Source organism: Lolium rigidum, chromosome 2 (assembly GCF_022539505.1).
Source record: "Lolium rigidum isolate FL_2022 chromosome 2, APGP_CSIRO_Lrig_0.1, whole genome shotgun sequence".
NCBI lineage: Eukaryota > Viridiplantae > Streptophyta > Magnoliopsida > Poales > Poaceae > Lolium > Lolium rigidum.
In genome coordinates, this window is record NC_061509.1 from 137,350,475 (window position 1) to 137,373,650 (window position 23,176).

At 44.2% G+C, this 23,176-nt stretch overlaps 1 protein-coding gene across 1 annotated transcript; it reads left to right on the forward strand.

Moving 5' to 3' along the window:
* The first annotated feature begins 8,322 nt into the window (after window positions 1-8,322).
* Window positions 8,323-9,162, forward strand: LOC124690152 (E3 ubiquitin-protein ligase EL5-like). Its single transcript, XM_047223579.1, has one exon. It carries the CDS (start codon window positions 8,323-8,325, stop codon window positions 9,160-9,162), a length of 840 nt encoding a protein of 279 aa, XP_047079535.1.
* The last annotated feature ends 14,014 nt before the right edge of the window (window positions 9,163-23,176 follow it).

The window sequence follows — 23,176 nt, forward strand, 5'->3', positions numbered from 1 at the left end:
ATCTAAGATAACTTCGTTGCTTGCCATCAAAAAGGCTTCAGCACGAGCAACGCATGAACAACGTAATAAGCTTATGCTGACTAGATCGCAAGATGCGATCTAGGCAGCATGGTGCTTACCGGAAGAAACCCTCGAGACGAAGGAGTTGGCGATGCGCCGAGATTGATTTGTGTTGAACGTTGGTTGTTGTTTATTTCATAAACCCTAGATACATATTTATAGTCCGGAGACTTTCTAACGTGGGAATAATCCCAACCGTGCACGAGGCAAACTCTAACTAACCGACACGTAATCTACTATGTTACAGATACAAGGGCAAACTAGCCCAAACTTTGCATATAAGGCCGATTCACGTATTTCTTCCGTATATAATCTTCAAGCCCATCTTGATCGTGGCCCACCTCTGACTCGGTCAAATTCTGGTGATAACGGCATTCGAAAAACAGGTCACTGGTGGAAAAAGGGCCTTTGGTCGCGGTTCGCAACTGCCATTAGTCGCGGTTGCGCAACCGCGACCAAAGTAGCGCGACTAAAGGCCCCCCCTTTAGTCGCGGTTGCTTACGAACCGCGACTAAAGGCCCGTCCACGTGGGCGCCGAGGCGACCGTCGGGCGGAGGCCCTTTAATCGCGGTTCTTCGGCCGACCGCGACTAAAGGCCGCCGCAGGTTTAGGGTTTTAGGCCCCCCTAAACCTGCCCCCCTAAAGCTGTTTTACTGTTTAATTTGTATTGTTTTATTTCTTTTGTGCTTTATTGTAATTTTGAAGGAGTTTCACATATTCTACGGTACTACATACATGCATGCATATGAATGTACAATTTCAAACAAATTTGAAATTAGAACCAAAAAGAATTCAAGAGGAATATACAATATATATTCAATATCATCGGATGACCATATACAAGTTTGAACAAGTTTCCATACATAATTTAATGCATGTATAGTTCTACGTCCTCTACGTAGTGTTGTCCTGTAGGATCGATGACTTCCCTCGCGAACCATCCAGCTAGTTCCTCCTGAAGTGGTCGGAAGCGAGCTTCGGACTAAGCGTCTTACGGAGGTTATTCCTCTTGATGTTGATCTCAGACGACTGGTCCCGCTCATTGGTGTATCTCCGGATCCTCTCACAAACATAGTATCCACATAGATTGGTCCCCGGTGGCTGAATATCTCCAGTCGTCCGCACTGCCCTTTTAAAATGTAGCTCTTTTTTGAATTCACCGACCTTTTCATCTACGAACCGTCTCCAAACCCTACGAGGCAAAGAAAATTAAATGAACAAGAGAGTTGCTTGCGTCAAGGTGCTATGGCTGGAGCTCTGCTCGCCAAAAGGATTCATGCCATCCGTACTTAGACCAAATCTTATGTTCCTTGCGTCAGCTGCAAAATCTTTGAACTCTCTGTCGATCTTTCTCCATTGCGTTCCATCTGCGGGGTGTCTCAACTCCCCGTCCGACTTACGGTCCTCTTTGTGCCATCGCAACAACTTGGCATGCTCTTTGTTCCCGAACGAGACGTTTCAACCGTGGTATTATAGGAGCATACCACATCACCTTGGCGGGAACCCTCTTCCTGGGTTTCGGCCCTCAACATCGTCACCGGGGTCATCGCCTCGATCTTATAACGCAATGCGGTGCATACCGGGCATTCATTCAAATTCTCGTATTCACCGCGGTAGAGGATGCGATCGTTGATGCATGCATGTATCTTCAGAACCTCTAAACCTAGAGGGCGAGACAACCTTCTTTGCTTCGTACGTATCGGCGGGCAACTCGTTATTCTTTGGAAACATATTCTTCAACATTTTCAGCAAGTTTTCAAATGCCGAGTCGGCTACACCTGCCTGTGCCTTCCATTTCAGCAAATCCGAGTGTGCAGCCCAGCTTTTTCAGACCATCATCGCATCCGGGGTACAGCGCCTTCCTGTGATCCTCTAACATGCGATCCAAATTCTCCCTCTCCTTTTCAGTTTCGCAGCGTCTCCGTGCATCAGCAATGGTCCGACCAAGATCATCAACGGGATCATCATGTGCCTCTTCTTCACCTTCCCCTTCACCTTCCCCTTCACCTTCAGCATCCTCCATGAAAGTATCACCGAAATGAGCAAGATAGCTTTCATCGATGAAATCATCCCCTTCTTCATCTTCTTCCATTATAACCCCTCTTTCTCCATGCTTGGTCCAACAATTATAGCTTGGCATGAAACCGTGCCGAAGCAGGTGCATGTGAACATCTCTTGAGGACGAGTAACCCTTCTGATTCTTACAGTTAACACATGGACGAGATAACAAAACCCCCAGCTTGTTCGCATTAGCCACTACGAGGAAATCTTTCAAACCCGTACTCGAACTCGCCGGAGAGTCGGTTACCGTACATCCATTGCCGATTCATCTGCATTATTATAATATAAAATATATAATTAACCATCATGCATTTGTTAAACTAACTAGCTACAAACAATATAAATTAAACAATGAACTACACACACATGCATATTTTATCAATGACACATCAAAGGTTCAAGTTGCTAACCGCGATCGAGGAGGAAAAAATAAATGAGAAAGCTCAAGTGTGGCTCCAACACTTCATATCATGTTTGTTTCATGCTCTTGGGGCATTTCATCAAACACCTTATGTGCATAAGAGGAACCAAAAGCAAACCTAACACTCACTTGTGAAGTTTGTGAAGAGAATGGCTCCAAATGGCTAAGTGTTGGCTGCTGGATGGGTATATATAGGAGAGGGGCTTTAGTCCCGGTTGGCCTGGCCAACCGCGACTAAAAGCCTTCGGGCACCTTTAGTCGCGGTTGGCCTGGCCAACCGCGACTAAAGCCCCACGTGCACCAGCTGGCCACCGTGCGCCCTGGGCCCGGGCCTTTGGTCGCGGTTCGCCACACGAACCGCGACTAAAGACCCCATTAGTCGCGGTTCCTGTAGCTTCGTGACTTATGGGGCTTCCCGGAAGCCTGTTTTTCTACCAGTGGGTGGATTCTTGTCTCAATACTTGCAGTACTGCAAAGCACACATTCCGGACCTGAATCCACCTTCCAATTCTTAAAAAGCATGAGATCTTTGGTATTTAGACAATCACGTATCAGCAGCCATAGGAATACCTTAAGAATTTAGACGATCATCGTATCAGCAGCCAGAGGTATTTAGACGATCTTTGGTAAAGCTTTAGAAGACCAAATAGCATTCAGCGCTTCATTACTAGGAACTTGCTCAAAAAGGAATTTACACTATCTAGAAAGTGTGTACTTGGCTCCCCAGACGAAAGTTTTCTGGTCCATAACAGTACCATCAATTGATGTAGCCTCCACCAAATGAATAACCTCCTGTAGTTCCTGTGCTGCCTAAACCGAAAGTGGTAGGTAAAATCAAGAATAGATATCCTCTTTTAAAACCAACGAGGCCACCAAGGCATCTTCATCCAGAGCAAATGAAAAATGTTGCGGATATTTATCACACAGAATTTTGCCGTTTGCCCAGAAATCCTTCCAAATTAAAATCGTAGACCCATGGCCAATTTTGCACTTCAAGATACTCCTGTATTCATCCACCAAACTGAAATTATTTTTCCACCAGAATGAATCTCTTCGAGATTTAGTGTGAGGTACATTGTTTCCATATAGACTCCAGACTGGTTGGCTTCGCAGCCAGCGTGGCCATGACTTCGGCGAACTCGGCTTCGTCATCGTAGTTCCCAGCGTACTCTGTCACCGGATGGTCGGAGTCGATCTCCATCTGTAGCTGTGGCGACGGATATAATGCGCAAATGACTTCCATGTGATGATTTTCAATATAATGCGCAAATGGCTTCCATGTTGAGAGAAGAGGAGCTGAAATGGTATCAACGATCAAAGGTACAATTTATCCTAGAAAGAGACTCGAACACAAGATACTTCCATTCTGTCGCTAATGGCAGACATAGGAAGAAACTTATTCATTCTCTTGTTCAGGATGAGGGTACGATTGTTGGGCATGAGCAACTTAAATCTTATATTACTAATTATTATAAGGATATTTTTGGGGAACCAGAAGAAGGAACTTTCACTTTGGAAGAATCCATGACTCGGGATATTCCCCAAGTATCCGCGGAGAAAAATGCCTTTCTTACGACTCCTTATTCAGAGGAGGAGGTGAGAAAGGCGATTTTCCTAATGGAGCATAATAAAGCACCAGGGCCGGATGGTTTTCCAGCAGAATTTTATCAAAATTTCTGGGACACAATCAAGCCGGACCTTTTAGCTTTGTTTTACTGCATTGCACGCGAGATCAACTTGAACTATTTCGTCTTAATTTCGGTGAGATAATCTTATTGCCAAAGGTTATGGAAGCAGAACGGATTCAACAATACCGTCCTATCTCGCCTTCTTAACGTGAGCTTTAAGATCTTTACAAAAACCGCAACTTTAAGACTTAACTCGGTTGCTGATCATGTTGTGCGACCGTCTCAGACGGCCTTCATGCAAGGAAGAAACATCCTGGACGGTGTAGTAACTTTGCATGAAACGGTGCATGAGCTTCACCGAAAAAAGTTGAATGGTGTTATTTTAAAAATTGACTTTGAAAAGGCTTATGACAAAGTCAAATGGTCTTTCCTTCAACATACACTCAGGATGAAAGGTTTTTCTGATGAGTGGCGTGCTTTAATTCATAATTTCATTTTCGGTGGAAGTGTTGCCATTAAAGTCAATGATGATGTGGGCAATTACTTTCAGATGAAAAAGGGATTAAGGCAAGGTGATCCATTATCTCCTATGTTATTCAACATAGTAGCAGATATGCTTGCTATTATTATTGAGCGCGCAAAAGTGGATGGTCATATTGAGGGGCTAGTACCACATCTTGTTGATGGTGGACTTTCTATCCTTCAATACGCTGATGACACAATTCTATTCATGGAACATGATCTTGAAAAGGCAAAAAATCTTAAGCTGATCCTATCAGCTTTTGAGAAGCTTTCAGGTCTTAAAATTAACTTCCATAAAAGTGAATTGTTTTGTTTCGGCGAAGCCCACGATGAGGCGTCCTTGTATGCTAAACTTTTTGGCTGCGGGATTGGTCAGTTTCCTATCAGTTACTTGGGTATCCCGATTCATTATCGGCGACTCACTTTAGCTGAATGGAAACATGTCGAGGAAAGACTTCAGAAGCGCTTATCGAGTTGGAAAGGAAAGTTACGATGTCTAGGTGGTCGTTTGGTTCTCATTAACTCACTACTAAGTAATATGGTATTGTATATGATTTTCTTCTTCCAGTTGCCTAAAGGAGTCTTGCGCCGATTGGATTACTTTCGATCTAGATTCTTTTGGCAAGGAGATAACGAGAAAAAGAAATATCGACTGGTTAAATGGAATGTAGTTTGCCGTCCAAAAGACCAGGGAGGACTTGGGATTCATGATCATGAGGTCAAGAATCGAGCCCTTCTTGGAAAATGGTTATTTAAGCTTCTTTCAGAAGAAGGTATATGGCAAACAATTCTCGAAAGAAAGTATGTAGGCTCGAAGGCTTTGTCCCAGGTCATCTGGAAACCTAGAGACTCACACTTTTGGGCTGGTCTTATGGCAACGAAAAAATTCTTCTTTCCATATACATCTTTCTCTATCAAGGATAGATCTCAGATACGTTTCTGGGAAGATAAGTGGTTAGGCAATACCACTCTTCGGGAACAACGCATGGGTCTGATGTGGTTCGCTGGAATCTAAAAGAGAATGGTAAATTCTCTATTGATTCTATGTATAAAGCATTGATTCAATTCGATACGCCAGTTGTAAATAATAAAAAAAGCTGGTCCATGAAGATTCCATTAAAGACGAAGGTCTTTACCTGGTATCTTCGTAGAGGGGTTATTCTTACTAAGGACAATCTTGTGAAACGTAATTGGCAAGGTAATAAAAAGTGTGTTTTTTGTCTTCACGATGAGACTATCAATCACCTTTTTTTCTAATGTCAATTTGCGAGATCTATACGGTCAATAACCCAAATAGGTTCTACCTTGTACCCATCTCAGAGCGTTGCGCATCTTTTTGGCAGCTGGCTTAATGGGGTGGAGCGTAGGTTCAAAACTTTTATTCAGGTGGGGCGATTGCCATTATTTCGTCGCTATGGCTATGTAGAAATGACAAGATTTTCCATGATATTAACTCTTCTTGTTTGCAGGTTATCTACCGGTCCACCGCTTTGCTCCGTTCGTGGTCTTTGCTACAACGAGTAGAGAGTCGCGACCTCTTTATGGAGGTATCTACACGATTGGAGGATGTGGCGAAGGATATTTTTTCCCGACATGGTTGGCGGCGTAATCTACGGATAGAGCCTCCCGCGCCGTAGGAGGGTGTCCTTATTTTGTTTTTTCAGTTCTTGTAACAGACTGGTACTTGGTGTGTGTGTGCGCGGCTGTGTGCATCGTGTTATGCAGAGGCCGGGTGTAATACTTTTCTAAAGTAATGAAAGCGCCCTTTATCGAAGAAAAAAAAGCTGTGGCAACGGCTCGCGTAACGTGGAGGCCGAGGAGGACGCCGGGCGCTGCGAAGAGGAGGCCGACTACGACGTCGGGCAACACGAAGAGGAGGCGCTAGGCCGCGGGCGGATTCGCGGCGCAAGAACGCTGGCGGCGGCTTCCTCCCATAGTTGAGGTACCGGTAGGAGCCGCGGAGGCGCGTGGCGTCGGAGGCCACCTTCTCGGCCTCGGTCTTTTCGCGACGGCTGTCGCCGCCGTTAGAGCTCTCGCCACGGCTGCTCTGGCCTCCCCCGCGGCCAGATGATGACCTACCGTGGACCATGGCGCCTAGGGGAGCGCTGATCTGGGGGCGGCGCTTCCGATTTTGCTCGCCAGTGCCAGAAATGGTGTGGTGGGGGTGTCAGAGGAAGGGAGACGGGCGCGTCGAAGGGATAAGGTTTCGCCCGCATAGGCTCCTTCAGCTGCGATAAATAGTGTCTGCAGAGCGGTGAGAGCGCGGACCGGCAAATTTATTTTGGGTCGAGCCTCGGATACGATGTCTGAAAGAGCCACGGAATCGGTCTAAACCCGCAAACCAGCCTACATAGACGATACACCCTGCGGTTTGCAGGATGTGCTAGAGATGTTCTAAGTTCTGGTTTAGACCATCTAGATAGGAGGGGATTTGGCGGGCTGGTGCTAGGCGGTCAAATGGTGTAGGCCATTTTGGACCGGCTGGGTGTGAAGACATGAGACACACGCATAAGGTCGTTAATCCTCTATCAGTCCCTTCAACGACATTGTACTATAAAAGCAACATCAAGTACAATAAATTCTAGTCAGCTGACTATAAAAATTAAAATAATATATTTTGGAGGAGAAAAAGTGGAGAGAATAATAGTGAACTCTAATATAAGAATCAGCTCTAGCGCGTGCTTTTATGCACTTTGTAGAAGTGAAATGTAAGTTAAGTATAGCACATTTTATTGTATAGACCGCCAGGAGCGACGAGAGCAAGTGCTTCCCGCCCTTCCAACTGCTTCCCGCCCTTCCAAGAGCTCATCGCCCTTCCACCAGTGACGGCATCCGAGAAGAAGAACGGCCGTCGGCCTCCAAAGAGAAGGCTAGGCGCCCAGCGGTCGTCGCATCAGCCACAAGAAGCCCTGCCTCCTCCTCACAACGCCGCTTCCGCCCACGGACACCACGACGATCGACAGCGTCGGAGTTCGAGAAGAAGAGACGGCCGCGTGCTGTCGAAGAGAAGAAACGGCTGCCTGCCGTCCATCTTCGTCGCAGATTCGGCGCTAGAACACTCGGTCTCCGCCGTGTCGTAGAGCTGATGAAGAGACAGTTCTGTGCGGCTGATTTAGAAAGACCGGTTGGACTTGGACTTGGACCTTTTCGTTAGGGTTGAATCCGAAAACCATAAACACTGAGATAACTGTTCAGTGTTCACCAGGTGCGGTGCTGCTGTCTGGGCCGTTGGTTTTGCCGGTTTGAACCCACCCAAACCATGAACGGGCTCTGAGTTTAAGCGGCAATCACATGTCTGCAGCATCTTCTTCCGCTTTATTTGGCAGCACGAGCACTAAAGGAAATGCCGCCGCCGTTGACCCGTCAAGAGAAAGAAATTCCTCCCTCCAAAAACAGAACCGGGTCGTAACTTGCCCGACGACACAATCGAGCGCCTTCCAGCTTCTTTCTTCCAGTTTCCCTCCGCACGCTTCATCCATGCCAACTGCACTGCCCTGATCCTCTCCTCACTCGAAAGCCCCCTCCGGCCGCCTGCATATTTATACGGCGTCGAGCGCATCTTGAGCCAAAACATTCGCCCCGTACCGCACAAACTAACGACGGGTCCAGGTCGCATCCGCCGCCACTGCCATGAACTCGTCGTCAGGATCGGCGGTCGCGCCCGCCGCGCGGAACATGGCGCTCGGCGCCATACTCGTCACGTCGACCATCTTCGCGCTGGCCGTAATCTTCGGCCTCGTGATCTACTTCATCCAGTACTGCATCAACAGCAGCGTCCGCATGTTGCCGAGCGGCGGCAGCGTGTTGGCGGCTTCGAGGGCCAGGGACAAGGGCGTCGACCCTGAGCTGCTGCGGTCCCTGCCGACCAAGGTCTACCGCGCGGCGGCACAGAAGGGCTCCGACGCGGAGGACCGAGTGGAGTGCGCGGTGTGCCTCTCCGAGCTCCAGGACGGGGTGGTGGCGAGGTTCTTGCCCCCGTGCGGCCACGGGTTCCACGCCCAGTGCGTCGATAAGTGGCTGGCATCCCACTCCACCTGCCCGCTCTGCCGGGTCACCGTCGCCAAGCCCGGCGCGTCGCTACAGGCGCTTAAAGCAGCGACGGGCCTTCCGCCTGTACCGCCGGAGACAGCTAACTACGCCGCGAACCTGCCGGCCAGTGTGCTGCTCGGGGTTTCTGACCAGGCCACGCTCGGCGCGGTGACCGTGACCTCTCACGGAAGCCGCCCGAGACCGGCAGCCCTGGTGATCGACATTCCGGACTCGAGGACGGTGGCGACACCACGCGACGCGGCCAAGACACCTGGATCGGCGAGGCTGAGTTCCCTCAAGAGACTCTGGAGCTTCGGGAGGCAAGGGCCGTCGGGGTCGACTCCGTCTTATTCTTGGGGCAGGGGCAGCGGCAGTGGAACAGCAGACGCTGACCGGGGGGGTATCGGCAACGCCTGTGCAACCCCGATGGCTCCGGTGTAGAGAGCTGGAATTGCCTGTACATAAATACGCTGGACATTCTTTTTTGTAAAGATTAAGTATATGTATTTATGGTGTTCTTTGATAGGTGATTAGTAGTATATGACAAAAATGTGAATAGATTTTTTTGGTGCATAAATTTGCACGACACATGTGAAGATTGTTTTTTCTGCTAATTCAAAGATATTTATTGATTAATCGCCAGGATTACAATCACTCGTGAGAGTATCAATAAGAAATTCTAGGTTATAATTGATCCACGAACATCTCCACCTATTAAAAGTAGCTCGTTTGGTACATAAATGGGCGTTTTTGTTTGCATCACACCCAACAAAAACTATGCTAAAGCTCGAAAAAGCTCTCTTAATCTCACTAATCTCATGACATATAGGCATAATTTATGATATGTCATGGTCATTGGCATTACATAAATTGATAGTTCATAGTTTCTCTCCGTACGTAGCATCCCTTGCACCATCAAGGATAGCCCTTGTGTCGTGGTATCGTCACGATAGTAGCCATGCGGGTGGGTAAACTAGAGGTGTGAAGCCAAAAGAGCAACGGATGGATCCCGAATAAGGTAGTAGTGGGCACAAGCACGCGGTGATGTACCCAGGTTCGGAGCCCTTGCGGTGGAGATAACACCCTACTCGTGCAAATATGTCTATGCACTCATAGTATATAGAGTTGCTCCTTAAGTTGTATCGTCTTCAGAGGGAGAGCTCTAAGCTAGAAGGATCTAATGTTCCTCTCCCCAGGTTCTGGTTCTATCTCAAATGAGATTCCTGGCTAAGGGTCTCCTGGGTCACCATATATCCATGGTTCCTAGGGTACATGGGAGGGAGGGAGGGAGAGAGGGAGAGAGAGAGGGAGAGAGAGGGAGAGAGAGGGGAGAGAGAGAGAGAGAGGGAGGGAGGGAGGGAGAGAGAGAGAGAGAGGAAGGCCTCGTTGTCCGTGTCTGGTGATCTTTCAGGGACATAGGGCCTAGCCGGCTGTACCGTCCCATCGCTACTGAAAGTAAGTGCAAAACTAAAAGTAAAACTAGAGTAACTACAAAACTTAAAGTAAACTAAACTAAATGTAAAACTGAAAGTAAACTAAGACCGGTGCAAGCAAGGGAAAAAAAGCTTAAGGGCTACGCTCCCCGGCAATAGCGCTAGAAAAATATCTTGATACCCATAAGTATATGGGATCGTTGAAATATTCAATGTGTAAGTATTTGTATCAATCCCACGAGCAGCAGAAGGTATAAGTCTTTATCCTTTCAAATGAGAGTGTCACTACTCTTATTATCTATGCACTAGACAAACTAAGAGGATTTAAAGTGATTGTAGTGGTTTTGCGTTTTGGATTATAGTTTGCAAGAAAAGTAAATGCTCAAAGTAAATTGCAATAAAGTAAATGCTCTTTTTAGAGAAAGCTCAATTCTCTATGCAGCAAGAGGACAAGCTCAAATGTGTACTTATATGTGAGAAAACGTTTTCAAGGGCTACATGGACTTCATGGCGTAAAGACTTCTAAAACAACATCATAAGTATCTTGTCAAGTTTAATATTTATTGGATAGAGCCTAAAGTAGGTGCAGCTAAATATATGAGAAAATACACCCCTTATGGTTGGTCCTAAGGCCATTTTCATGAGCAAATAAAGGAATCATTAAGACATAAATATCCCAACCATAGTATTTAGTTTTAGGGTCCTCGATCGGTAACCCCTCTAATGTAACTCAAAGTATTAGAACATGGTTTCTGTCACTCTGTACCTTCCAACCCTCTTCATTACACTAAAGTGCGGTCCTATGATCTCATATAGGTAAAGTAATATGCAGTCAACGTTCGCATAATACCATCATAGAACCACATGAGAGATTAAAACTTGACCAAATACTCATTACATACTTGTGTAGAAATCAACACCAATCCATCATATGCCCTTGGAAACATGGGAAACTACTCACAACGGGGGATAATTGCAAAGTTCAGCGGCTTGATAATTTGTTGGTGAAGAAGAGGTGTCGGCCCATGGTGATGGATATGGTGGCTACGACGCCCCGGCGAGGCAGTCCTAGGAGGCGGAGGCACTGCAGGAGGGATGCGCCGGTGTGGCGCCCTGGGGGAGGGCGGTGGCCCTTGGGGGCAGTGGCCCCTTGCCCCTTCTTTTTCCTTGGTGATGGTGCTGATGTAGAGTAGTTCCTCCCCTCCTTTGCGGCTTCTAAGAGGGAGGATTTCGTGATAATGGGCGGCCTCCTCCAAAAGTAGGGCTTCCCCTCCATATATAGAGGCGGGGATGCAATCTAGGCCATGGGATGGATGCCCTTTTGATCCAAGTGCTCCTGGGCACCTCTAGAACCTTCCTATTACTACTCTTTATTCCTCATATGTCCACAAAGTCGCGACTTGGCTAAAATCATCATATATGTTAGGAGTTGGAGTTAATCACATCACAATCTTTTAGATTCCCAAAACTACTTCTGGACTCTGTATTAATTGGTCTGCCACTTGGGCTTCCAAAGTCCGGCTAGCACGAATTTTATGTCTAGACCCGTTGGTAGACAAATTCCTACAACTTTGTGGTTCGGATCGTTTCCATTAGACATCATCTTCGGGGGTTTCCGTGGCAATATCTGAAAAGTGTTCTGCATGGAAAAATTCCGTGAAACTCCGAATTTCACCATAATAACCAATTTTCTTCCATATTTATTTGTTTTATACACAACAAATTGTAAAAAAATATATTTTGCACGTTTTCAACTATTAATAGGTTACTACCGATAATTATAATAAAGTTGCAAGATAATAATGATTTTAACTCAATAAACTACAAAGTTCATTTATGCATTTTACATGCATCACTCATCAATACTCGACTCCATACACTCCCCAACAAAATGGTGTCGCCGAGAGGAAGAACTGACGTTGATGGATGCGACAAGGACAATGATGGCGGAATTCAAGTCTCTATATAACTTTTGGGACGAAGCTCTCTCTACTACTTGACATGCCACCAACTGTCGCTTCTTCCGCAAAGGCTTAGAGAAGACACCAAACGAGATCACAAACCTAATGTGTCATACTTCAAGGTCTTCGGATGCAAATGCTACATTCTCATCAAAGGTATCTGACTATCAAAGTTTGATTCTAAAGTTTAAAAAGGGATATTTGTTGGTTATGCGGCGGAATCCCACGTCTATAGGATCTACAATAAGACCACATGTCATGTTTTAGAGACTTGTGACGTGGAGTTCTTCGAGGATAATGGCTCTCAGGAGGAGCCATGTGTTTCTTGTGTTGTAGGTGTTGCAATACCCTCGGAGGCCATAGGAAGAATGGGTATTGGATTTTTTCAACCCATTGAGCAACACCTTGTGGCCAATTTGGAACGACAAAGTTCCATGCATGTGGAGCCATCACAAGTACTTGACAAAACTCCAGTTCCTGAGATACGAAGTACCATCCAAGAACCAACAAAATATCGTCAATCTGCCACTCGAGGACATGTTGAAACTGCTGGGCCAGACCATCCGAGGTGTTCCTGGCCGGTCCATCCCCGCTCATCCGTCCCATGGGTCATTCGGACCATTCGGGCACCAAACAAGTCAAGATCCTCCTCCAACTCCAAAAGCTCAAGTTGAATGTTCTGAGGATGATCATGACTATCAATATGGTCAAGGCGAGGACTGGAATTTTGGTTATGACCAAGAGGCTTCGAATGAAACTATCCGTGAAGCCAACACTCGTCGTGAAGATAAGACAACAAGACACATCCACCTCAAGTCGCATATTCTGCAAGACATTCACTACAAAGGAAAACCCTTTTTTTGACAAATCACTTTCATCATGTGAAGGCCAATTTTCGTCAAGGATTACTTCGCGGTGACGAAATTCGATCGTCATGGGGTTCGTCAAGGAAGCTCCGTCATAAAATATCGGGGGTGACGGTATGCATTTTTTCGTCAACGTCAAATGTTTGATGGTGACGACCTACAAATTCGTCAACATCGAAGGTTGATTGTTGACGAGACGAGGTTTGTCACGAAAAATTGCAACTTTCGTCAATATCTAAATCTTGGGAAGTTTCTGATTGGTCCAAAAAAAGCATACGTGGCCTTACATGTGGGTCCCATTTGGCTTCTGACAACATGGGTCCGACGGCGCTGACGTGGATATCTGTCATGTGGGACCGGCATGGTGCTGACTGGTGGGACCCACAAAATATTATGACAAGCTGGACCCACAATATTCTGACCGGTGGGATCCACAAAATTCAGACAAGTGGGACCAGGTTGTTGCCGACATATGGGTCCCAATAATGCTGATCGGTGGGACCCACAAATTCGACAAGTGGGACCAGAAGTTGGTGCCACGTGGTTTCATTTAATAGTGACGTTGTGACATTTTCCGTCACCTTTTGAATTTGACAAAATTTGAGAGCATTTGAATTATTTGCGAAATTTGGGAAACAAAAAAACTGGCAAAATATAAAAAAATAGACAATTAATATCATACATAAATGGTGGCACAAGAAGTATATATGTCTCTCACAAACCGAAAGATTCATAAGAAAAATTATAATTGGAACACAAAGAAATTAAAAGACATATGATTAATAATGTTGTAGGACGGTGGTGCAATAGATTAGTTGCCCTGGGATTCAGACATGGATGATGGCTGGGATGTCCTCAAGAGCAAATTAAGCACGACATCCATTTATCTCTGCCTCTTTTCATAAGCCAGAGTCTTTTCTTCTTGGGCTTTCTTCACAGCTTCAAGTTCTTCCTCCTTCTTCCTGATCTCTTCAAATTTTTGATCTTGTTCTTGCAGTCTTGCCTGCATCTCACTGTGGTACCTTTCAGCTGCCTGTATGGAGTTCCGCTCTTGATCCGCGGTCTTTGTTGTAGCTCTCGGATGCGTGTAGCTGAGACAGAAGACTTCCTGGAGCTTGTTGCGACGCCCAATCTTGGTAGGAATGTGCTATTGCAGGGGATGGATGGGCTTTTCTCGCTCAGAACTAGCTGAACAATTTGCAAATCAGTCAAATCAGGTTCATCTTCATTGCGTGGCACCGCTTTTTTTGCCACCATTTTATCCTGCATAAAGATTACAATCATTGCATGGACAACATACAAAACTGGAATATATTATATTGTGCTAATATGAAATATTTCTTACATATGCACTTTTTGCTTCAACACTCATAATGTTATCCTTGTTAGTGTGTGTGATTCTAAAAAATTCAATTGGAGAGGTTTCTTCTTCCTGCTGCTTAGCCTTCTGCTTGAAAAAATGTAGAATGCACATTACCATTGTACACTGTGTATGACGAAGTATGAACTCGTATGGGGAAATTCAGAACACTTACTACATGTTCCCAGTGAGCAACATAGCTTCGAGATCCAGTGGTATGGAACTGTTTCACAGCTTCTCTGTTCTTTCCATTTTTTACACACACTCCCTATGTTCAGTACATGCATTTTATTTATACAGATCAGAGAAATGTAAGAATTCAGTAGCTGTTATTGAAAGGAATAACGTTTATGTACCTGGTACTTCTCATCAAACCATATGTTCACCAGTTCTTTCCAGGTTTTCTCTTCTACATGATCTGGCTTCTTCAGATATGCTTGCTCCATTGTGAGATTTTTAATTTTGGGCCAATACTCCTTTTTAAGCCTATATCGGAACTGCCGAATACTAACTTGCAGCATATCAGTGCACACATCTTGAGCCACCTCATCATTTTTGTCCATAGTAAACTTTCCCTGCAAAATAGTGACGCATTAATCAATAGATTCTTAGATAGTTGATCATGTAGCATACTAATTAGGTTAAACCAAGATTGTACAGGACTCACCGCTACTGTATTTATAGCATGAGGAATGACATGTCTGAGAGTTTCATCTTTCTTGTACTGTGTCCAGTGTGTTGCAAGCGGCATTTTGGCACGGATGTGAATACCAACCTCACTGCTCAGCTTTGCTGACTGGATATAATCCTTGGGTCTCCTGACACCAGCAGAGAAGTCAATTTGCATCTTATTGCCACCATTTCTTCTTGTGTACTCATGTAGTCCATGGTCCATGGTAGGTCTGCGTCCACCTCTCTTTCTCTTACTACCGCCAGATGTTGTCAATGTCTCTGAAATAAGAGAGATGAAATGATTCTCTTTTATATGAAAATATGCGGTATAGTGTTTAGTTTTTACAAACTTTCATACCTTGCCGCTGAAAGTTTACAATTTGATTATCCTCAGGAGATGAGTTGCTGCCTCCAGATGTCATGATCTGGTTAGGTGAGGGTGCTCCTTCGGTGTTCGACCAGCAGTGGCCGTCGGCTCATCAGATGACCCAGCTTTAGGTTCAGTTGTTGCCATTGATCTTGTTGCAATGTTGGATGGTGCAACTTCTGGTCTGGATCGCGTCTTCTGTGCAACTGTTGCAGAACAAGCAACTATCTGCAAGCAAAGTAGAGGCTATATTAGTAGGAAACATTTAGCATGTACGTATTTCCTATCATAGTTCAGACATAGTTCCACAGACCTGAGCTGAAGTTTTGCCGACAGTGCGCTGATCCTCATCTGAATGAAGATCATCAGCAGCAGTAGCTATCTCTTCTGGATTCGGTTCGTACGAAGGGTCCTCTTCGACCTCCTTGTCTTGGCAGTCCGTGTCCTTTAGATTGTTACTAGTTCCTATTTGTCGCCCACCATACACTAATGAACGTGCAAAACAAGAGAAATCTTGCTGAATTTTGTGGCCAGGTCCATATCTTTCAGCCAAAAAAATTTCCATGCTACAATATTTTCTTGCATTTGTTTCTCCTTGACAAGCTCATATGCCGGCTTGACGGGGTTTTCTGTCTCCGCTGAAATAATCGGAAGAGCGGAGCGTGAACAAAACATAAGAGGGGGCCCATTCCATAGAAAACAACAAATAATTGTCTTTGCAAAATATTGTACAACGACGAAATGATTGAAAACATAAGAGTCTACGTATGATGTCGGCGAACAAAACATAAGAGGGGGCCAATTCCATAGAAAACAGCAAACAATTGTTGTTGATCAAACTCTGCTTCCCTCTGAACCTGAAGAATAAAAGTCTGAAGCAATGTCGTTGTTCACTGTAGCTCGTCGGGCTGTTTTCAGCAACGGTTGGAATTAGTTCAGTTAAGTGTTTATGGAATTAGTTCAGTTAAGTGTTTCGGCAAACAATTGTCTATGCAAAATATTGTACAGCAGCGGGATGACAAAGATTGTATAGCACGACATGATTGTCTCTGGAATAAAAACGATAAACCCTATACGATATGATGTCGGGATTGGATCTATCAAATATTCAAGATCTAGATATGGGTCAAACGGACGTGCTAGACATGTAAAACCGATCTCTCGATCGTAGCATCCGGAAAACACAACAACAAGCCGATCACCGACAGATTTACCTTGGGGTTTCTTCGAGCTGGGCGCCTTCTTCGGCGTATGTGCGCGATTTTCCTTCGCCCCGACGTTTCGACGACTGCCGGCCATGGCGACCATCGGGGAGATAGATGCGAGATGGAAGAACGTCCGGCGAAGACACGGGATTTGGGTGAGCACGAGAGGATGAGGTCGGGGGGGTGGGGAGTTAAGATGCTCGTAAATCATGGGGGAGAGGCACGACGTATATAAGGGAGGGCGAAATATTTGATAGGTGGGGTGCGCGGGAGGAGTGGAGGGAACGAAAAATTTGGGCGTTTTGGCAGCCGTCGTACTACAATTTGGAGGGAACAAGTTTTTGCCGTGAAAGAAAAAATATTACTCTGAAAATGGAACTGTACATGTATATTTTAATTAAAAAATACCAGAACATGAATGGGACGCATGAAAAAAATCTAAATTTCATTTGTAGTCAACAAGAAACTATACTGGGATCACATCACCTATGCTGCAACTGATGGGTTTCTCGCGGTCGAGTTGTACCGTGTGCTCAAGCCCATGTCTGTGAACGACCCTTTTTCAAGTAAGCTGCACTTCAAGGATTCAGATTGAGCTGCAAACTTTTGTGAGTGGTCATGAAGGGTTGGTATGTGTGATTGAGGAGTTTCAGATTTTTCTGACAATTGTCGGTGTTTGTTTATTTTTTTCGACGGAAAATGATAGAAAACGAGTAAAACTCATAAAAAATGCTAAATTCAATGTAAAATCATCATTAACTAGTGGGACTGAGTAAATGTTGTCACATTCATGTGGAAAATTCAAATTTAAATTTTTCATGAGGTTTGGTGTAGTTTGATGTGAATTTACACAAGTGAGGGCATTTTCGGCATAACGGTCGAATCGTCGAACCCGGAAGTTGTAAAACCTTTTGCATGTGAGGTTTTTGTGAGAACACATCCCACATATACATGTTATTGTTCACACATGTGAGATTTTGTCTGAAACCACTTGTGAAACCTCATGTTGGTTGGGTCGATCCATGTGTGGACCCACATCGATCATGTCGGTGAAGGGCTCTTTTTCAAGCAAGCTGCACTTCAAAGACTCAGATTGAGCTGCAAATTTTTGTGAGTGGTCATGAAGGGTAGGTATGTGTGCTCGAGGAGTTTCAGATTTTTCTGACAATTTTAGGTGTTTGTTTATTTTTTTCGACGAAAAATGACAGAAAACGAGTAAAACTCATAAAAATGCTAAATTCAATGTAAAATCATCATTAACTAGTGGGACTGAGTAAATGTTGTCACATTCATGTGGAAAATTCAAATTTAAATTTTTCATGAGGTTTGGTGTAGTTTGATGTGAATTTACACAAGTGAGGGCATTTTCGGCATAACGGTCGAATCGTCGAACCCGGAAGTTGTAAAACCTTTTGCATGTGAGGTTTTTGTGAGAACACATCCCACATATACATGTTATTGTTCACACATGTGATATTTTGTCTGAAAACACTTGTGAAGCCTCATGTTGGTTGGGTCGATCCATGTGTGGACCCACATCGATCATGTCGATGAAGGGCTCTTTTTCAAGCAAGCTGCACTTCAAAGACTCAGATTGAGCTGCAAATTTTTGTGAGTGGTCATGAAGGGTAGGTATGTGTGCCTGAGGAGTTTCAGATTTTTCTGACAATTTTAGGTGTTTGTTTATTTTTTTCGACGAAAAATGACAGAAAACGAGTAAAACTCATAAAAAATGCTAAATTCAATGTAAAATCATCATTAACTAGTGGGTATGGGTAAATGTTGTCACATTCATGTGGAAAATTCAATTTTAAATTTTTTATGAGGTTTGGTGTAGTTTGATGTGAATTTACACAAGTGAGGGCATTTTCGGCATAACGGTCGAATCGTCGAACCCGGAAGTTGTAAAACCTTTTGCATGTGAGGTTTTTGTGAGAACACATCCCACATATACATGTTATTGTTCACACATGTGAGATTTTGTCTGAAAACACTTGTGAAACCTCATGTTGGTTGGGTCGATCCATGTGTGGACCCACATCGATCATGTCGGTGAAGGGCTCTTTTTCAAGCAAGTTGCACTTCAAAGACTCAGATTGAGCTGCAAATTTTTGTGAGTGGTCATGAAGGGTAGGTATGTGTGCCTGAGGAGTTTCAGATTTTTCTGACAATTTTAGGTGTTTGTTTATTTGTTTCGACGAAAAATGACAGAAAACGAGTAAAACTCATAAAAAATGCTAAATTCAATGTAAAATCATCATTAACTAGTGGGACTGAGTAAATGTTGTCACATTCATGTGGAAAATTCAAATTTATGTTATTGTTCACCACTTTGAGATTTTGTCGATGAAAAATTTCAGAAAATGAGTAAAAATCATAAAGAAAATTTGAATCACAATTTTTGCTGATTTTTACGTCTGGTATGTTTTGATTTTGAAAAACTCTCTTGCTCTAAACATTTAGTTTACTAGCACTTTGAAGTACTAGGAGGTACACAACATAAAATTGAAACCTCACAGGACAATTGTTGACATATCATGGCAAAATATTTACTTATATATAGTAGAAACCAGTGCTGGGTTGCAGACCATGCATACATATAAACAAGTAGCGAATAGCAGCTACAGTTTCAAAAGAACTGACTACATGGCTTATTTGGACACAGTCCAGTGAGCCAAAAGCACCTCACGCAGGAGGGAGACCAAACCAAAAGATCAGGGGGTCATGCAGCAGAAGAGATGATCATTCCACCATCAGCAGGGCCAACGAAGGTTGTTTGTACTACGATCAAGGACTCTGTCGACCACGATCTTGCGGTAGAGCTCATAGGAGACCCAAGCATCAATGGCTGCATACTCGATGTTCATCTTTGAAAGTGGGATGTCCCCCCACATTCTGTGCCGATCGTGGTGGAACTTCTTCTTCATATCACCGTACCATGAATCAATGAGTCTTTGTGCCATGGTACCCATGCCAACCCTCTCATGACCAATGTACTTGAAGTACTCGTCCTGGAGATCGACGTAGTACTCACGAGGAATCTTCATGTGCCATGTCCTCCACAGAACTCTCTTGTCACCACGGATGTCAACACTCGCAAACGTAATTCCTTCTCGAAAGAAATCGCAGATAGCCGGAGCATCCCACCAGTCAGCACTGCAGTAAACAAAGTAATGTACAAATTAGGGATCAAGTAAACTAAAAAGGAGTCACAGATCGAGCATATGAACTAGTCAATCAAATGAGGAATCAAGTAAACTAAAAAGGAGTCACAGATCGAGCATATGAACTAGTCAATCAAATGAGGAATCAAGTAAACTAAGTAGCTTCGCTATGTCCTGCAATGATAAACTACATATTTGGAAAGATCAGATGCAGAACTGGGTGTCGATCAAGCATACTTACTACTACCAATCTACGAACCAAATAAATCTCATTGCAATGCATTTATTTCAGTTACAAATATGCAAGAACCTACAGAGGAGACGAAGATGAAACAAATTAATAAATCGGGAACAATGTCTAGCAGATTTAGATCGGGAATGTACTGATTTTCGGGAACAATGTCTAACGAGAGTCGAAGAGAGACACAACGGCGGCAACAAAATAACCCCGGAATCGAAAGATTCAAAAAGGGGATTAGTATTTACGCTGCGTAGTGGAACACCAGCACATGTCGACGCATGGAGAGTTGAACCACGTCGATCTTCTTCTCGTCCTCGGCTCGATGGTTGGTGTACTCGAAGTCGAGGCCCACGAACTTGTGCTCTTCCTCCTTGAGCCAGTCCGTGTACATGTCGAGGACGCGGCGCACTTTCCAGGGGTCGTTGGTGTAGACCACCTCGAGGTCCTGGCCGTCGTGGATGTGGACTGGGCGCGTCCTGGACCAGTAGTGCAGTTCCTGCTCATCCATGTCCATGGCGACGCGGCGGTGGGAGACGAAGAGACTGAGGGAGCGGAGACGACGAGAAGTGGGGAAACCAGGATGCGGTGCGAATATTGAGACGATAGGGGAGGGGGATGGGGATAAATTTCATCCCCATTAATTACTCCGTGTTAACCACTAGAACGTCGCGGGTCTTGACTTGTGACGTGCAGTCCAACTGACCAGTGGGGCCTGCGCATTTGATCATGTTGTCACGTCAAAACCCAGCACCGCCCATTTGCCCTCCGCTTGACCTACCGAAAATTACTCCACGATATAACTGGCCATCATATCACGACCTCCTTCAGCCGCCGCCAGATCTCGCCACGTCTCTCGTCGGCGATACTTGTAAGACTCTCGCTCCGCGTCGAGACCAAGGATGGCGCCTACTAGTGGAGTACAAAAATAACATGTACGTCTCGCGATCGATCGTTGTTTCCGATTTGTAATATTTCTTCATATTTTTGCAGTGTCCAGTTTGCTTTGACAAGAAGGGGATGTGCGGCGGAGGGGGAATCGCGTTAGGTTTTTTCATGCAAACACTACAAGAGGGTTTTGAGGAGAAGACGATACATGCACTTATAAGTTTATAATTCATTTAGATGTTTTATTAATTCACCGCCACATCAAAGTTTAACACGTGATCCTAGTAGTTATTGCTAGTTTAGTACTATTATTCAGATGTGTGTAATAATTGTTGTTCACCATATGTATTAACCGCTTATTTATGGTTGAGTTTTAGGATAGTTGTGATAACTTTTACGTTCATATGAGTTTTACGATAGTTGTAGCTACATCCAATTTGTGATTCTTGAAGGTCCTAATATGACACGATGTGTAACATTCACATGTTTCTATCTTATTGAATTTTCAGAATAGTTAACTTACTTTTGTATTAACTCTACTGAATTTAGGTCATCCCTTGCTACTATAGACCGTATTTCCTTCAGAAGTATGGTGTCCAGACCTCCCACATGACAACTTTTGAAGCTGCACTTAGAACCAAACATGGCCATGCATTTGTTGTTAATGTTACCAACAGAGCTAGCAGAACCTATATCAACGGAAGATTTTGGAACAAATTTGGTAGAGTGTACAATTTTAAGGTTGGCATGGAGTTAATTTTCAAAATTAACTCATCTGGTCAGGATACTCTTGTAATAACTGGAACTGAACCACTAATCCATCCAGGTAATTTTCCACCTTTGGACAGAATGATTGATCATATTAATTATTCCATCTTATGTCAGTTATTTTAAATATGCAGCTTACTACCAGTTGTCTCGTACGAAGCGTGACATTGTTGACTCGCTCAGTCCTACTGATGGAACAATGATAAATTGGAGGATGATGCATACCATCATTCTTCATGTGGACAACTTGGACTACCTTGTTGAGTACCACAATGCTGGAGATTATGATCAAGGAGCACTAGTTGTCCCAATGCTGCATACTCTGAATTGGACAAACAGTGACAATTACAATAAACACGTGGTAAGCAGTAGATCATATCATTTCATTAACTTTGTGAGCTACATTACGTACAAGATTTAACTAAACTATGTCTCTACTGTTGGAACATAAAATCCCTAGCCGTTTGGTTCCTAAAGATATGGAACAATATGGTGCTATCAGTATTTTGTGCCATCCCAGTACTTTGGTGCGTGCATCCTACACAATTTCTTCTGACGATGGTCGTCTCTGCGTCAGTGGGTGGAAGGAGTTCATGGACAAGGAAAAGCACCTTCAGATGGGTGACAAGATGTTGTTCTTGCTTTACCTGGGAAATGCAGGGGTTTACTTGTTTGCTACCCATGTGCCTGAAATCGATCTCGAGTAGCTAGTCAGTGATTCATGGTGCCCGTGTGTCCAACTATGCAGCCCCTTTAGGTTTAAATTCAGTTGTAAGACTCTTTATGCGATTGTCGATTTTGCTTGTGTTAAAACAATATTTAGTCATATCGTGCTGCTGGTTGTAATCGTGTCAAGTGTCGATTAATTAAAACCATTGTCGAAGTTATGTTACCGACATGTTGGCTTTTCTTATATCTGTCCATATTTTAGCTTATATTAATTTGCTCTTAAACCCTTCTGGATAATTCAATGACAAGTTCGAGATCGTAAACATCTAAATAAGAACATTTCAAATGTTTGAAACAAAATATAAAGTTGTATGCATTACATGTTTCTATCAATCTACATCACTATCTATATCTGAAGTTTTTCCCTTGTCATCATGTATGTTCTCTTCCAATATGAGACTATCTTCCTCATTCTCTAGTTCATCTTCGCTCATATCCATGTCAACATTGGGACTATCTTCCCCATTCTCTAGTTCACGAATTGTACGAGCATCATCAATATGTACAACTTCATCAGCACGATGATCATCCTCCTCTGCTTCCACCTCTGCTTCCTCGTCTAGGTCGACAACATCATGAAATGTATGGTCGACTGAACCTTCATCCTCCTGGTATGCGTCTTCATTCCGTACAAATGCATCATCATTACCATTTTCTAATTCTGGAACGTCGTACACGTGTCTATGGCTGAACTTCTGCACCACTTTCCATGGATCACCAAACTTTGTATCCTCCAAATAGAAGCATGTTTCAGCTTGACTGGCCAATATGAATGGTGAATTTTTGAACCATAGGACAGAAGTG

Bases quoted from the DNA above. Each gene is read 5' to 3' on its own strand.
- LOC124690152 (XM_047223579.1), top strand. From the start codon at position 8,323: ATGAACTCGTCGTCAGGATCGGCGGTCGCGCCCGCCGCGCGGAACATG.